The 18,178-nt window shown below is 53.7% G+C and overlaps 1 protein-coding gene across 1 annotated transcript in view; it reads right to left on the minus strand.

The window, feature by feature from the left end:
• The window catches only part of DMGDH (dimethylglycine dehydrogenase), a 104,684-nt gene that overhangs the window by 23,483 nt on the left and 63,023 nt on the right, over positions 1–18,178 (minus strand). Inside the window, 2 exon segments of the mRNA XM_030566263.1 lie at positions 2,821–2,880; positions 17,424–17,581. Coding sequence (XP_030422123.1) covers positions 2,821–2,880; positions 17,424–17,581 — 218 coding nt within the window.

An 18,178-nucleotide genomic window follows, 5' to 3' on the forward strand; every position in this document is an offset into this window, starting at 1 on the left:
ATGATCTTTAACTGAGTCAGATTCCTCTGTTGGCACATAGACTACTATAACAGTGAGGTAACCATGCTGATGTTTAAGACGTGCAGTAAGTAAATGAGGAGACATGGACTTCCAGATTGTCAGGGAGGACTTGGCCTCGCCTCGCAGTAGTACGCTACCCCATATAAATGCTTGGGGCCATCATAATACAGAAATAAAGAATCTTCCACCTCATGATGACTGTGATAGATCAGCCTTGCTTCTGTTTGTCCTGTGATTGATATACCAAAACGGTCCATTTCGTGTGAGACAGCGACCTGATGACCATGCCTGTGAAGAACTGCAACAATCCAAGTTGCAATTTTGGTGGACTGTCAGAGATCCCAGATACAATTGGATGCATTGTCACAATGTACTACAGACGTGCCTGCCGACATCAGAGGATGCGCATCCCCAGGGAGGCTTTGGCACAAACTCATCATGTTTGCACTGAGAGGAGATGGCACCGACAAGGTGTTTACAGCTGAAAGTAAAGCAGGGGCTTTAACCCTGGAACTGAGTACTAGGTTATTCTTGCTACCATCTGTGAACTTGAATATTACACCCTGTGAAACCTGAGATATATTTTGTGATAAAATGGCTTTAAAACTGGATACAACTGGAACCTTCAGATGTCACTGTCATGCCCACTATATGCACTGCTAAATAAAAACAATGTTCTGTCAATTTTTTTTCTGTACAAACTGGACTTTATAATTTTATGGCTATCACTGAACCTCTCCTTTAGATAGCAACACTTGACCGCAGTGCTCTTTTAATGAACTGTCTATTCTGTCTTACTGCTTAAAAGAAAATTAACTATTACTTCAGAAATAAACTCTAATAATTATTAAACCTCTTTGCATATATATTTCAGGCTCTTGGATGATAATTTGCATCAGTGTACATCTGGAGAAATTCTGTAGACTTCAATACGATTGCAAACTGTAACCACAAGAAAAATATTGATCTATTATCTGTATAACTAGGGTAGATACAATTGGCATGTTGTGCCAAATTCTGATTTCATTTGCACCAATTTAAAGCTAGGGTGACTCAATCAGAATTAATGGACTCACCTGATATAATTCAAAGCAGAGTCTAACCTATACTAGATACTAACCCTTTAATTGTTAGATAGTTTGAAAGGCCCATTAAAAGCAGTAATTAAATCTATTATTTTGAACATAAAGTTTGATGCAGTATAAAATTTGCCAATAAATTATCACAAAAAAATTATGTCAGTAAAGAGAAGTATAAACTTGTGTTAATTCCTGCCGTTTATATTTAAATACAACCAATATTATGCCCTAAGCCCAGTCCCACTCCCTACGTTTCGAATTATGCAGCAATCCATTTTGCTGATGCAATCTCTTAAATGGCTTTATAACTAAGTTTTACGCTAACACTAATTTAGCTTACTGTATTTAATTCATCAAATTCACATTGAGCAATTCTTTTGAAATATTTATTGCTCATGATAATATTTACTATATCAGAATAAATATAGCACCAGAGCAGAAAGAATACTGCTGCACTGAACAACTCATAAAATAATAGAAGATTGAAACATTTCTGGTTCTCTCTAAAACAAATGTAGCAGAGCAATTAGTACATTAGTCTTCTTTAAAAATGATACGTGCCTCGAGGGTCCTTAAATATCCAATCTACTGAAAATGCTATTATTTTAATATGTTAAAAAGACGTACATACTTGTATTTGTACGTACATAGATGGTACATTTACTACTGTTTGATCTAATATTTAATTTTGGCAAAAACAAACGTGGAGAAAAATGTGAAATCTTTTTTGCAACAAAGCTACACATAATAAAGGCATTACAGTAACTCCTCACTTAACGTTGTAGTTATGTTCCTGAAAAATGCGACTATACTGGTACATAGTGATGATAATTGTGAAGCTTGGTTGAGGTGGAGGAGTCAGAGGGTGGGATATTTCCCAGGGAATGCCTTACTGCTAAATGATGAACTAGCAATTGGCTGAGCCCTCAAGGGTTAACTCTCACACTCTACAAGGCAGCAGGAATGGAGGGAGGGGAGACAGCATTGCAGACAGAGACACATACCATGTGTGTGTGAGAGAGAGATGCGCATTTCCCCTTTAAGTATGCTGACCCTATTTTTAAGTACACTGCCTTGTTAATTAGATCAGCTTGCTGAGACTGCAGCTGCTGCCAGCAAGCTCCCTCCATCCTGAGCCCTTTCATGTGTCCCCTCTGCTCTATGGAAGATGGGGTAAGTGGGGTGCAGGAGCAGGGGGGAGGGGGACATCCTGACAGCCTCTCTCTTCCTTCCCTCCCCCTGCACAGCAAGCATGAGTCTCAGGGAGCATCTCCAAGGCAGAGCACAGGAGCAGCACATGGCAGTGGGGGGAGGGACAGCTGAACTGCTGGCAATTGATAGCCTGCTGGGCAGCTGCTGCACAGGGAACTTAGGGGAGTGGGGAGCTGATGCAGGGCTGCCGATCCACCCTGGTTCCAAGCCCCCATCAACTAGCTGCAACGGGCTGCTCTTCCTGCAAGCAGTGGAGAAAGCAGGCTGCTGCCAAACGACGTTTGAAGGGAGCATTGCACAACTTTAAACGAGTATGTTCCCTAACTGATCAGCAATGTAACAACGAAACAACGTTAACTGGGACGACTTTAAGTGAGGTGTTACTGTACTTTAGTGTAACACCCCTTTTTCTATGTATTTGCAATGCACAGAAAATTGTTTTTTCTTTTAAAACATTTATGTAAAGAACCTTCCAGATAACATAACTTTAAAAATAATACAGATATACCTTGTTCAACTTGATAAAATAGTCCAGTCCAGCTTCCAGAGGATTAGTGTCACAGTTCATCTGTTAGAAAAATAAATATTTAATCCGTAAGTGATGGCCCCACAGGTTCTCCCATTGTTTTCACTTCTTTTGTTTCTAGTTTTCCATTTAATCCTTTTTATTTTTTATGTATAATGGGTCAAATTCTTCTGTTAGCCAAGTGCAATTCACTGAGAGCTGCATGTGTGTAATTTTAAGCAGAGTACCTAATGCTATCCATAATACAAAATGTAGCATCTTTTAAGATACAAAATAAAACTACAGCTCAGTAAAAAATGAGACATCTTGTCAAAATATAATGAAATCAACACAAGCATGAACAAAGAAGGTGCATCCAAAATAGATGTCAAGTATCAGGGGGTAGCCATGTTAGTCTGTATCCACAAAAACAATGAGGAGTCCAGTGGCACTTAAAAACTAACAGTTTTATTTGGGCATAAGCTTTCGTGGGTAAAGAACCCACTTCTTCAGATGTGGGTTCTTTACCCACAAAAGCTTATGCCCAAATAAATGTTAGTCTTTAAGGTGCCACAGGACTCCTCGTTGTTTTTATCCAAAATAGATGTTTCTCTGCCAGAAATATAATGAGTATAATAGTTATTTTTACCTGGGAAAGACACAGCTCGTCGTAATAGTAGCTTTCCCTGACTGAAATAAAATCCATCTAATTTTTCTCCATTGCAGATTGAGAAACCCAGAAGAAAATGTAATTCTTTCTATCTAGTGTGACAGACCCAGACCAGTAGGGTACAGGAATCTGGTCCTATTGGCATCCAGGAGGTGGGCGGGCAAAGCCCGCTCACTTCTAAAGGACCTCCCCCCAGCCTAAGGGGAGGATCCACAGGTCTGTGACACCAAATGATTCTGTGGGACAACTAATGAAAAAACAGGATCGGGAGTGAGGTCATAGGGCTAAACAAAGGGAACCTAATGGGGACACCGAGCAAAGAACCCCAGATAACGCCCACTGTTCCTCGAAGGCATCAAGGGAGCCAGTTGACGCCGCCCAGAGGAACTCTGCCCAGATGCGTGAACGGACGGAGGAGCAGAAATAGGCCCCACAGTCGCAGGAAATCCTGTCGGCCAACCTCCTTCTCCCTGGTTTTATAGATGGCTAGTTTGGCCAGGGCCAAGAGGAGGTTGATAGGAGATTCCACGACTTTGTGGGGCCATGGATGAGGAGTGCGTAGATAAAAAGGTGAGGGGAAAAGTGCAACCAAAAATGCAATAAGATATTCAAGAGGAGACGGAACAGGAGCTGCAATCTGGTGCACTCTAAATGAATTTGCGCCAGGGTCTCTTTAATGCCACAAAAAGGGCAGATGTTGGGAATGGGGTGAACCGCGCCAAGTACACGCCCGTGCTCATGGCCCTGTGAAGGAGCCGCCAACTGACATCCCCGGCAGGCCTCGGGACCAAGGCAGAGTGTAAGCTGGCCCACCAGGGCTTCTCGCCCTCGAGAGGTGGCAGGAGGTCCCGCCATTTGGTATCGGGGCGGGACGCGAGGGTAAGGTAGTGAAGAGTGTGGAGCACGAGCGTGCAGCCGGCTCCACTGAAAGGGTGGGGGGCTGATTGGGTCCACGGGGCAGGGATGCGATAAAAATGTCCACGGGGCCAGGGGTGGAGGGTGGGTGGGGCGTGCCCTCTCGCAGGACCTGGTCGAGGTAGGCCCAAGCAGCGCACTGTAAAGCGGCCTTCACCCCCTGAAGTATGCGCCGGGGAGTATGAGGGCTGGAGAGCCCCATGCGCTGAGCGAGCGTCAGGGGATCCAGCCAGTCTCCCCGGTCGTAGTCCAGGAGGTCTCCAACCCTGGTGACTCCCACCAAGACCAGCCTCTGGGGCACCGCGGGGGACTCCGCCACCTGCACACGAAGCTGGAGGTTGTGTAGCAGAGGCTCCGCGAGGAGATCAACCCCCATGGTGGCCACCATGGACCTGGTCGTTGAAAAGAGCTTCCAGGTCCGGAGGAGGTCTTGGTAGAAGACCAGCAGCCCGGAGAGGTCTCACGGAAGACCTCTCGGATGAAGGTATAAGAGCTACCGGTCGCATCGGAGCCCTCGGAAGCGGCGGAGGAAGGCATGCACCAATACACTCCACGCCGGGACTACCTGCACCATACAGGAGCCTCTGCAGGGCCTGGAGGTGGAAGACATGGACTTGAGTGGGTAGGCACTTCAGGCCCTACTCCACCTCCTCCAGGGGCAAGTGGAGGACCCCTGCAGAGACCCAGTGCATTCCTGGCCAAAAGAACTCTAGAATCGCCATCCGGAGGTTGGTCAGGAAATCCAGGGCCGGGACCAGGGTTTTAGCAGGTACCAGAGCATGGACAGGACCAGTTGATTAAGCACCAGTGCCCTCCCTCGAAGGGAGAGGCACCGGAGTAGTCCCGTCCATTTCAGGAGCCGCTCCATCACCCTGCCCTCCAAACCATGCCAGTTCTCCGGTGGAGACGGATGCGTGGCAGAAAAGTAAATGCCGAGATAGAGCAGCGGACCTGCGCTCCACCAGATGGCCTGAAGCGTGGGTGGGAGGGAGCTCACCTGCCATCCGTCCCCGACCACCAGGCCAGAGCTCTTGACCTAGTTGACCCGGGCAGAAGAGGCCGCCGAGTACACAGCCTGGCAAGCCTCCACCCGCGCTAAGTCGCCCGGGTCCTGGACCACGAGGAGCACATCGTCGGCGTATGCCGACAGGACCAGCCGCAGCTCTGGCTCCCAAAGCACCAACTCCGTCAACCTCCTGCAGAGGAGACAGAGGAAGAGCTCGATCGCCAGAGCGTACAGCTGCCCCGCGAGGGGGCATCCCTGCCGTACTCCCCACCTGAAGCTGACTAGCTCGGTCAGGGTCCAGTTGAGCCTGAACAGACACTCTGCAGAAGTGTACAGCACCTGGAGAAAACCCACAAACTGGGGTCCGAAGCCGAACGCTCGCAGAGTGCTCAGGAGATACCCGTGATCCACCCTGTCGAATGCCTTCTCCTGATCCAGGGACAAGAGGGAGAACGACAGACCATCCCTACACCCTAATTCCAGAAGGTCCCGGACCAGATACAATATATCAAAGATTGTGAGGCCCAGGACGGTGTAGGTCTGGTCTGGATGGACCACGTCCGCCAGCACGGACCCTAGTCACATCGAGATGGCCTTTGCAACGATTTTGCAGTCGCGCTGAGGAGCGAGATGGGACGCCAATTCCGTAAGTCGCGGAGGTCTCCCCTCTTCAGCAATAAGGCGAGTACGGCTCGCCTGCACGAGAGAGGGAGGACTCGCTCTGCAAAGACTCAGCCCAGACAGTGATCAGGTCTGGGCCGAGAACGTCCCAGAACACGCGGTAGAACTCCACGGTCAGCCCATCTATACTCGGAGATTTATTGGTGGGTATGCGACGGAGGGCTTCCGAGAACTTGGCCAAAGCAAGAGGCAACCCTAGCCAGTCCTGGCCACCCGTGCTGACCGTCGGGAGCCCATCCCAGAGCACTCTGCAAGCGTTAGGATCAGTCGGATCCGGGGAGAAAAGAGTGGCGTAGAAGGCCCTGACCCTTTGGCACATCTCCGCCGGATCCGTGAGGGGGGTGCCATCCTCCGCCAGGAGGCAGGTGACGTGCTTCTTGGCCCCCCTCCTTTTCTCCAGGGCGTAGAAGAAGCGGGAGCCGCGATCCATCTCCCGAAGGAGGTGGATGCGGGATTGAACAAAAGCACCCCGGGCCTGATGGTCTTCAAGGGCCCGGAGCTCCTCCCGCTTCTCCCGGCACGCTCCGCAGAGGGATGGATCCTCGGGGCTGGCAGCCAGACGCCTCTCCAGCTCCAAGAACTCCCGCTCCAACTGCCCTATCGCCGCATCCCTCCGTCGGCTGGCGCCCCGAGTGTAGTCACGGCAGAAGAGCCGGGCACGCACCTTCCCCACATCCCACCACCGTCGCGCCAAGGAAAAGGCGCGCCTCTGCCCTCGCCAGGCCAGCCATTACTCCCGGAAGGACACCACGAAGCCCGCATTCTCCAGCAAACTATTATTAAAGTGCCAATAGGCCGGCCCCGGCCTCTCTGCACAGAGAGAGGCCGTCACGGTGGCAAGGTGGTGATCCAAAAAGGGGGCCGGCCGAATGCTGGAGGAGTGGGCCCGTGAAAGGTGGAAACATGACAGGTAAATACGGTCCAGCCGGGAGTGGCGCAACTGATGGGCCTCCACCAGGACGAAGGTGAACATCGAGACGTCGTCCGGGTGGTGGTCGCGCCAGACGTCCACCAGGGAGTGGCGTTCGACGATCTCCCGGAGGACGTCCGTGGCGGCCAGGCACTGCTCGGTCCCCGAGCGGTCCCATTCCTCGAGGGTCCCCTCCCAGGACCAGGCACTCACGAGGATCCAGGGAGCCGAGGAAGGCGGACGCCTGCTGATAAAAACGCAGCCTCTCCGGGCCCGACGTAGGGGCGTAAACGTTGACGAGATTAACCACAAGCCCCTCCATGCGGACCCGGAGGTGCAGCAGGCGACCCGGCACAGCCTCGGCGACCCCCAGCACCTCGGGCCATAGGTTGGGGGAGAACAGGGTTGCCACTCCAGCTGCGCAGACCGAGAAGTGGCTAAAGTAGGCCCCATCCCCCCCATTCCAGCCGCCAGCTAGCTTCAGCGGCCGGATCCGTATGGGTCTCCTGCAGGAAAACCACAGAGTACCTCCCCCCCGGAGGAAGGAGAGCACCTGGCTCCTGCGGAGATCCATCCTACAGCCCCGGGTGTTCAAGGTGGCAAGGACGATCAGCGCCATGAGGAGGGCTGGGGGGATCCTCGCCAGCAGACACGCCCACGGCCTCCGGCAGGCCATGCAGCAATCCGTGACCTACCCCGAAGGTGAATAAAGAGTCACGGAAGACACGGACCCGCCGGTAGGCCGCAGCGGCCTGCTTCCCGTTCCTCTTACCCTCCCCCATGAGGGCCCTCGTGGCTCGGAGGACCTGATGGAAATCCCCCCACCGCTGGAGCGCAAGATGGACTTTGTTCCAGGAGCCACGGACGTCCTCAAGGAACTCCTGCAGCTCCTCCCTCAGCACATGGGGGGGTGGGGTCACTGATCGATGACTGTCCCCCAGTGGGGCCCCCGTCACAGCCCTGTGGCCCACCGAGGCGGGCAGGCAGGGGGCAGACCCCCAACGTGGCAGCAGATGGGCCGCTATGTGACCCGCCCCACTACCAGATTCAAGAAGGCGTGGCGGAAGGAGAACAGCAGCCCCTGGGGGGTCAGGACAGGAAGAAACTAGTGAACTCGCTCCCTGGGGGGTATTCCCAGGGGCGGCACCGGCATCACAGGAGGTGGGGGAGACAAGGACAGAGCCAACAGGAATAGGGCGGGGATCAGGGAGAGAATCCGGGAAGGAGGTAGAGGCAGGATCCGGAGCCTCCATATTCGAGCTGCCAGACGGTGGCTCCTCCTGGCCAGGCTCAAGGATCTGGGAAGTGGGAAGGGGACCCCTAACGATGCCGGGCTCAGCCACTGTAGCACGTGCGGCAGCCTCGGCATCCAGAGAGAGATGTTGGTCAATGGGGTCCCCGCTGAGGAAGGAGGGCGGGTCCTCCACACCCAAGAGGGACACCCCCTGGGAAGCGGGTCTCGGCAGCGGGGCACTGGCTGTCGCCCCAAGGGGCTCGGTGGCCATCAACAGAGTGCCACCCACAGCCAGGTCGATGGAAGATTCCAGGGGACCCTCAAAGGTGGGAGCAGATGCAGCGGTTAGGGGAAAGGAACTCAGGGACAGGGGGGCCGTGGGGAGGTCGCCCAGATCGAGGCCCACCGGCAGAGGGTCGTCCTCCCCCTGCATGACCGGGGTCAAACCCAGGGCCTCGATCTCCTCGTAGATGGGAGAGAGATCACCGGCAACCACCCCCGGGCCCTCCCCGCCAGCACCCGGGGCGATACCCACCGCGGCGCTCCCAGATGCGACAAGTGGGAAGAGGGCGAGAGAAGCTCCCTCGGGGGCTTCCACGGGAAGGGACCCTGGAGGAGGGGTGGTGTCACCTTCCGGTGGTGCCACAGCATCCCCAGCTGGCACCACAAACTGGGAGTCATATGGGGACAAGGCGGAAGACTCAACATCGGCGCTCCCCTTCCTGCTCTCCCGGGGGGCCTCCGAATCCAAAGGATGTAAGGAAACTCGAGCCTTCCGCTTGCCCTGCTTCCCCTGCACTAAGGACCAGCCCTCCATGGCATCAGCCGGGGACTGGCTAACAGGGGTCGGCTCGGGGGGCAAGGGCAATGGCTCAGGGACTCGGGGAGGCAGTGATGGGACAGCAGAAACCGGGGAGGATTCCCCCTGGGATGAGCCCTCTCCCATGTCTGGCGGTAGCCCCGCCACACCCTCCTCCACAGAGGTGGACCGAGAAGGAGGAGGAGGGGCAGCTTCGGGGGCCGGGCAGCCAGGGGGACCAGCGATGACAGGGCCGGCACCTTGCCGGGGCTCGGGGGTCCCGGACGCTCCTCCGTGCTGGGCCAAGGGACAGTCCCTCTGGACGTGCCCCATCGCCCGGCAGAGATAGCACCGGGCCTCCCCCGTTGAGTAATGCACCCGGTAGTGGGCTCCCTGGTAAGGGACCAGAAAGGACCCCTCGAGCACCTCTCCGCCAAGCGCTGCCGGCGGCAGTTGAACTGCAATTGCCGGCAGAACGAGAGAACATGACGGAGGGCGGGGTCCTTGCAGCCCAAGGGCAGAGGGCTGATGACGGAGATGGGGCGTCCCAGGGCAGAAAGGGCGGGAAGCAGGGCGGCATTGGGCAGGAAGGGAGGGACAGAGGTCAAGATCAGGCGGACCCCCAGGTCTTCCAACGGCTCCAGGGGGACGAACACGCCCCCCACCGCCAGGCCTGTCTCTACCGCCTCCTGGCCAGCGGCCTCCGATGCCAGGAAGAAGACCACCTCCCCGTACATTTTGGAGGCCGCCACGATGGCCGTGGGCCCCACTACCCTCGCCAACGCCCGCACGTAGGTCTCCACGTGGGGCGAGGCGGGCACCAGGAGGCAACGGACGCCGTGCTTCCTGGTCAAAGTGGGAAAGGGGCCCCGGCCGCTGTAGATGTTGGCAGAAGCAGCGGTCGGAGGAGCAGCAGCAGGCGGGGGGGCCGCCGCCACCTGGGCGTACGCCCTGGGGGCCGAGGGAGGGACATCTGCAGAGCTGGTGGAGGGAATAGCGGGGAGGGATGCCGCAGCCGGTAGCGGGGCTGCGGCAGCGGGGGCAGTCTCCGCCATGGAGGGCCTGGCCTTTCTAGCGGGGCCCTTACCCTTCTTCCCACCCCGACCCTTCCCACCGGCTGGGGGGGCTCCCCCCGAATCAGAAGGGGCGAGAGAAGTGGCAGCAACGGAGGTCTCCCCAGTACTCACCGCCGCCGGTGCCCCAGCAGGGGCGGTGGTAGGTGGATCGGAAGCGGCGGTCGAGGTAGAGGCTTGGGCAGTGGACACAGGGGCAGGTGGAGGAGGGGTAGTGGGAGCATCGCGAGGGGTCTCCCCCGCCGCATCCCCCGCCATAACGAGAGCGGGGAGGGGGACAAACAGCGAGGGGAGGGGAAGGAGAGGAGGCGGCCACTCTTCCCCGCTAGGCTGCAGGCAGGGGAGGAGGGCACCAGAAGGGGAAGGCTAAAGGGGCGTAGGGAGCAACCAAGGACTAAGGGTGGGATTGTTGCAGGGCACCAACGCAGAGGGGGGTTCCGGCTCCTCCAGTTGCACTAGGGGAGCGGGGGGGCAACGGCAGAGGGGGAAGTGCAGTGAACAAGGGGAAACCAAATGGGGAAGGGCACAAGCGCCTGAGAGGGGGCGTGGGCGCATGGGGGGGAACCGATCAGGGCTGGGGGAGCACAGGGTGGGGGGAAAGGGCGAGCTGAGATTGGGGTAGAGGGACTACGGGGACAGCTACAGGGCCGGGGCAGAACTATCAGGCAGCAGAGGGAAATAGGTGGGGTGGACAAATGTGGCAAAGGGAGGGGGTCAGTCCAGTATGAGGGGGGAGGTGGTGCACCCACAGGCACTTGTGCCAAAAAGTCAATGGTTGGCTGCTGCTGCTGCAGGCCCAAATGGTGGAAGTGGGCGTGGTGAGCCAGGCGAGCAGCTCAGTCCCAGAGGCAGGAGTCCAAAGCAGAAGGAAAACAGCTAGCGGGGGTGGTGGAGGGGGCAACGATGGTGGTGGGGGCGAAGGGGGACACGGATGGACTGGGGACAGGCTCCACGCCACACCCCCGGTACCCCAGCGGACACAGTCCAAACCCCCACCACAAGAGCACAGTTTGAAAAAGACTCAGCCCAGAAAAGCCCCCTCCACAGTGGTCTTCATACTGTCTCCAGCAGCGGGTAGTCCTCTTCTCCTTCCTCTCCTCCTCCGGGCACTAAGAGCTCCCCAGCAACAGCCACAGCAGCTCCAGGTGGTGATGGTCTGGTCTCCACGCAGGAGGTACCCCACTCAGATGGTGTCCTCAGCAACAAGAGCTGGGGTCCCTCACTCCCCTCCTCTCTGGGAAGCAGGCCAGCAGCCCATCCCGCTCAAGGGCTGTAGGTGGAGTAACAGCAGCAACCGAGGGGGGGGAATCCCCTAGCCAGCCAGTAAGCAGATAGCAGAGACAGGGATGGGTGGTGGTGTCTAGCCCAGCCAGAGGAGCAGCAGGAGCAGGAACAGCAGCAGAAGCAGCAGCAGCGAGGGCCCAGCGCCCAGCAGGAACAGCAGTAGCAGCAGCCCTCTCCCTCCTTCCTCTACAGCAGAGCGGTAGAAGGGAAATACACTACCAGCCTCAGGAGAAGCAGGCTTCTGTTCCCTGAGTGACCAGAGCAGGGGCTGCACTAGAGTAATCAGGAACCTGCTAGAAGCAGTTAAGGCAGACAGGCTGATTAGATCACCTGCAGCCAATCAAGGCAGGCTAATCAGGGCACCTGGGTTTAAAAAGGAGCTCACTCCAGTCTGGTGAGGTGGAGCCAGAGGAGAGGAAGTGCGTGTGAGAAGCTGGGAGCAAGAGGTACAAGGAGCTGAGAGTGAGAGGGTGTGCTGCTGGAGGACTAAGGAGTACAAGCGTTATCAGACACCAGGAGGAAGGTCCTGTGGTGAGGATAAAGAAGGTGTTTGGAGGAGGCCATGGGGAAGTAGCCCAGGGAGTTGTAGCTGTCATGCAGCTGTTACAAGAGGCACTATAGACAGCTGCAATCCTGGGCTGGAACCCGGAATAGAGGGCAGGCCCGGGTTCCCCCTAAACCTCCCAACTTCTGATCAGACACAGGAGGAATTGATCCAGACTGTGGGGAAGATCACTGAGATGAGAAAATCTGTCAATAAGTGCAGGACCCACCAAGCTAGAGGAGGAACTTTGTCACAACTGGTGTCAGGGGTGGGATCTGGTGTGCACAGCGCGGCAGAAGAAGGAGGGTGATTTAAAAAAAAAAAAAGAGAGAGAGTGTTGTTTTTTTTCTACCACAATGGATGACTTAGTGCGGGCACTGATACAAGCTACAGCAGCCCAGCAGGAGGCTACCCGTGTTCAGGCAGGCACCCAACAGGAGGCAGTGCGGCTGCAGCAGGAGACTAATCGCCTGCTGATGGACCAGGCTTCTCAAGCTCTGTGGCGGTAACTGGTAAACCAGGCAAATACCCTTACAGAGCTGAACCGTGGCCATGATGAGATGCAGATCATACGGGCCAGCCACTAGCTGCAGAAAATGACGCGGGAGGATGATGTAGAGGCATACCTTCTGGCCTTTGAGAGGACAGCCCTAAGGGAGGCCTGCCTCGAGATCAGTGGTCTGGCATCCTTGCCCCATTCCTCTGTGGGGAGGTCCAGAAGGCCTACTATGATCTGCCTGAAAAGGCTGCAGCAGACTACCCCCAGCTGAAAGTAGAGATCCTGGCCAGATCTGGGGTAACAACTGCAGGCCCAGCGGTATCATGAGTGGAGGTACCAGGAAAACAAAACCCCGCGGTCCCAATTGTATGACCTCATCCATCTCGCACAAAAGTGGTTGCGAACGGAATCTTGGAGTCCGAAAGAGATACTAGTGGTTCTGGTCATCGACCGATACATGAGGGGACTACCGCCAGACCTTCATGCTTGGGTAAGCCAGAAAGAACCCTCCACCTATGATGAGGTTGTTGCACTGGTAGAGTGGCGAAGAACAGCAAGGGAGCTGACCCGACCAGTTAAGGAAGAGGCACCCTGGGTTAAACTAGCGGCACCAAGCCCTAGAGCTCAGATGACTGGGCAACCAGGAGATCACAGGTGGAAAAAGAGAGGAGCTGAAGGCCCACCAGAAGCCACAAAGAGTCGGAGGACTGAGAGAGAAGAGGATTGTGAAGTTAGACTGTCCAAACCAAGAGACCGGGGAATGCCCAAGGCCCCATACAGATGTTATGCCTGCAGGGAGTGGGGACATATAGCTGCACAGTGTCCCAATGCTGAGGAGCCTATGCAGTGTAACCTGGGGAACTGGGCAGACTTATGCTCCCTAATCCACCATGTGGGGGTCTCACTAACTCAAAATATGTACACCAGACCAGTAAAGCTAAATGGGGTAGAGACCACAGCACTGGTTGATTCAGGGAGTGCTATCACGCTTGTCTTGGGGAAGCTCATGAACTGCAGTCAGCTGCCATGGGCTAAGCGTACGGGGATAACATGAGTCCATGGGACAGCTGGTTATTACCCCACTATCCCAGTAAAAATCGAGATTCAGGGGAACACTACTGAGGTAGCAGCAGGCATAGTCCCTAAACTCCCATACCCGGTGCTCACAGGGAGGGACTTCCCAGGGTTTGGAGACTTACTCCCAGTAGGAGAATTGGAGAAAGAGGGGAACCCTGAAGTTAGTGAGGCATCCACAGTAGACTGTCAACCCCCAGTGTTCTCTGAAATATCCCCAGATTTATTTTCCATTCTCAGACAGGGTAGAAAGTCGAAAAAGGAAAGGAGGGCAGCTAAGGCCTTGGGAACCCGAATACTGACCCAAAGCCAGAGGGTCGCTCTCGTAGGTAGGCGGACCCGAGCAGAAGAAAAGGAGGCCACCCAGGAGGGAGAAGCACTCGAGTCTGACCCCCACTCTAATGCTTCTGAACCAGTAGAGGCAACAGAGACTGGGCCCCTAGATCCTGGGCAGAGTAACCCCGGAAGAGGAAATTTTGGACGGGACCAGGCTGAAGACCCAAGGTACGACAACATTAGAAAGGAAGTGACTGAAATAGATGGGGTCCCCGTGGAAGGGAAAACTCAGGGACCAGGACCCTACTTCATAATGAAGAAGAATCTCTTATACCGGGTGGCACCAGTACAGGGGCAGAAGGTACAGCAGATCTTAATACCTCAAAAACACCAGAACGCTGTATTAAATCTTGCTCATAGTCATCTTTTTGGGGGGCACTTGGGGGTAGAGAAGACCCTGGCATGAGTCCTACGACGGTTCTTCTGGCCCGGAGTACATGAAGAAGTGTGGAGGTACTGTGCATCCTGCCCAGAGTGTCAGCTGCACAGTCCCCGTCTCCACCTGACGGCACCTTTAGTACCCCTTCCCATAACAGAAGTCCCCTCTGAGTGAATAGCCATGGACCTAGTGGGACCCCTGGAGAAGACAGCTCGGGGCCACCAATATATACTTGTTGTTTTGGACTATGCTACTCGTTACCCAGAAGCCATCCCCATGCGGAACACAGCCTCTAAAATGATAACCAAAGAGCTGGTGGGGATCTTTGCCCAAGTGGGGCTACCAAAGGAGATATTAACAGACCAAGGAACCCCATTTATGTCAAAACTAATGAAGGACCTCTGTAGGCTGCTCCATATACATACCCTGAGAACTTCAGTCTACCATCCGCAGATTGATGGGTTGGTAGAAAGGTTTAACCGAACCCTCAAGACTATGATATGGAAGGAGGTAAGTCAGGACGGGAAGGATTGGGACACCCTACTACCCTATCTTATGTTTGCTATCCGGGAGGTACCTCAGGCCTCAGCTGGGTTTTTCCCCCTTCAAGTTATTATACAGGTGTCACCCCCGTGGCATACTAGATATTGCCAAAGAGATCTGGGAAAAGGAACCCAATGAGGGGAGAAATATAATAGAACATGTAATACAGATGCGAGACTGGATAGCCCGGGTCACCCCTATTGTACGGGAATATTTGGAAAAGGCACAGGAGGCCCAGAGAACCCATTACAAGCGCCCAGGCAAAAGTCCGACAGTTCCGATCGGGTGATGGCGTTGGTACCCATGGCAGAAAGCAAGCTTCTGGCCCAATGGCAGGGACCCTATGAGGTGGCTGAACCCGTGGGGGGAGTAACCTACAAGGTGTGGCAGCCAGGACGCTGAAAACAAGAACAGATTTATCACATCAACCTTCTGAAAACCTGGCATGCACAAGAGGTGTGCATAACTGTCCAAAAAGACCTAACCCAGGAAAACAAGCTTTCCAAACAGGTGAGAGTGTCTCCTGATTTAACACCAGACCAGAAGAATGAGGTGTCTGAGATGATCTTCCGGAACCAAGATGTGTTCTCAACAAAACCGGGTCGAACAACCGAGACATATCACCACATCATCACGAATCCTGGGGCCAGAATAACAATGAGGCCCTATTGGGTGCTAGCGGCCAAAAGGGAGGAAATAAAAGCAGAAGTAAAAAAAATGCTGGAGTTGGGGATCATTGAAGAATCCCACAGTCAATGGTCCAGCCCAATTGTGCTGGTGCCCAAACCTGATGACACCACAAGGTTTTGCAACGACTTCTGGCGACCAAACGAAGTATCCCAGTTTGATGCATACCCCATAGCTCGCATAGATGAGCTAGTGGACCGTCTGGGTAATGCCTGGTATTTGACTACTCTAGACTTGACAAAGGGGTACTGGAAGATTCCCCTTGCGGAAGACGCAAAGGAAAAGACTGTGTTCTCTACACCAGAGGGTCTTTTTCAATATACTATCCTCCCTTTTGGACTACATGGGGCCCCACCTACTTTCCAGCGCCTCATGGACAAGCTATTACACCCACATGACAGTTATGCTGCTGCCTACTTGGACGATGTGGTCATTCATACCCCAGACTGGGAAACCTACCTAGAGAAGGTGGAGGCAGTCCTTGATACCTTCAGGCAAGCTGGCCTTACAGCAAATCCTGCCAAGTGCGCTGTAGGGTTTACAGAGGCCAAATATCTTGGCTACATTGTGGGAAAAGGTCAGGTAAAACCCCAAGTGAACAAGTTGGAAGCCATCCAAAATTGGCCCCAACCGCATCGCAAGAAACAAGTCCGGGCATTCCTAGGAGTAGTGAGGTATTACCGACAATTTATCCCCCGCTTTGCCACAAGGGCAAGCCCCTTGACAGACCTAGTGAAAGCCCGTGGACCTGATCTGGTGAGATGGTCTGACGCAGCAGAGGAAGCATTCACAGACCTACGGACTGTCCTCTGCAGTAACCCTGTACTGATAGCCCCTGATTTCTCCAAGGAATTTATCCTGCAGACAGATGCATCGGAAGTAGGATTGGGGGCTGTTCTATCACAGATGGTCGGGGAAGACGAACACCCAATTCTCCACCTTAGTAGGAAACTCCTTCCGAGGGAACAAAAATATGCAGTGGTGGAGAGAGAGTGCCTCGCCATAAAATGGGCCATGGAAGCATTGCGCTACTACTTGCTTGGGCGCAGATTTGTCCTCGTGACTGACCATGCCCCTCTTCAATGGATGCAGCGGAACAAGGAGAAGAACACAAGGGTGACCAGGTGGTTCTTATCCCTCCAACCTTTCCAGTTCCGTGTGCAACACAGAGCAGGGAGCCGTCACGGCAATGCCGATGGCTTGTCACGTGTGCACTGTCTGGCTTCCCAAGCTGCCCAACCCCTTGGTGTTGAGCAGGGGGGAGGGATATGTGACAGACCCAGACCAGTGGGATACAGGGGTCTGGTAGAGGGCAAATATACTGGTCACTGAATGAGTAGTTTTCTGTTCCCTGAGTGACCAGAGCAGGGGCTGCACTAGAGTAATCAGGAACCTGCTAGAACCAATTAAAGCAAACAGGCTGATTAGATCACCTGCAGCCAATCAAGGCAGGCTAATCAGGGCACCTGGGTTTAAAAAGGAGCTCACTCCAGTCTGGTGAGGGGGAGCCAGAGGAGAGGAAGTGTGCGTGAGAAGCGGGGAGCAAGAGGCACAAGGAGCTGAGAGTGAGAGGGTGTGCTGCTGGAGGACTAAGGAGTACAAATGTTATCAGAGACCAGGAGGAAGGTCTTGTGGTGAGGATAAAGAAGGTGTTTGGAGGAGGCCACGGGGAAGTAGTCCAGGGAGTTGTAGCTGTCATGCAGCTGTTACAAGAGGCACTATAGACAGCTGCAATCCACAGGGCCCTGGGCTGGAACCCAGAGTAGAGGGCAGGCCCGGGTTCCCCCTAAACCTCCCAACTCCTGATCAGACACAGGAGGAGTTGATCCAGACTGTGGGGAAGATAACTGAGGTGAGAAAATCTGCCAATAAGTGCAGGACCCACCAAGGTAGAGGAGGAACTTGGTCACACTAGCTGCAACTAAAACATGTATAAAAAAAAATCAAATGGTAAAAGTAACTGTTTTCAAACCTCTGCTCCCCAGGCCCGGAAAGCTTTTTCCAGCCTTAAGGCATTCAGAGCATAAGTTCCAAAGTCATCGATTCCTTCTTCCTGGCCTGCTTCCATGATAACATTGTACAGAGTTGCAGAATCTTCTTTTCTGTGGTAGAGTTCCCAACCCAGTTCACCTGTTATAAAACCAAAGTTAACAGACTAATCAAATCTAGAATTAAATAATCCCAATATATTTAATGCTAGCATTATTACTCCAGAGAGAAGTGCTATGAAAATTAGGGCTAAATTTCCCTATTACACAGAACTCACTAGAAAGAGAGTGCAGAAATTTCCCTTCCCCACAGGAGCTCCTGAAAGAATTGTACCTCAGTACATAAACTATGGCACTATTACTTTAATTTAAATTGATGATCCAAACCTGGGAAATAAACGATTCAGTAAGAAGAGGACAGGAAAGAAGGCCAAAATCAGAGATGATGTTTAAGGAACATATAAATTATCAATTGGTAAATCACTCAAGTCTAAGTCTACACTGGTGTAATACATAAACTGGAAGATGTCAGTTACACCAACATGGACTGCCTCGGACTGAGCTCTGAATTTGGCCCAGTATGGCAGAGATGCACATAGAGACAAATTAAAATAAAAAGTGACTGGCATAGAAAAAAGGGGAAATAATAAAAACTTAGCACCTATACTTTCTGTTTTCAAGGCATTTTACAGATACTAATTTAGTAGTAATTCAGAATCATTCCTTAACACTGGTTTCC

Source organism: Gopherus evgoodei, chromosome 6 (assembly GCF_007399415.2).
Source record: "Gopherus evgoodei ecotype Sinaloan lineage chromosome 6, rGopEvg1_v1.p, whole genome shotgun sequence".
Taxonomy (NCBI): domain Eukaryota; kingdom Metazoa; phylum Chordata; order Testudines; family Testudinidae; genus Gopherus; species Gopherus evgoodei.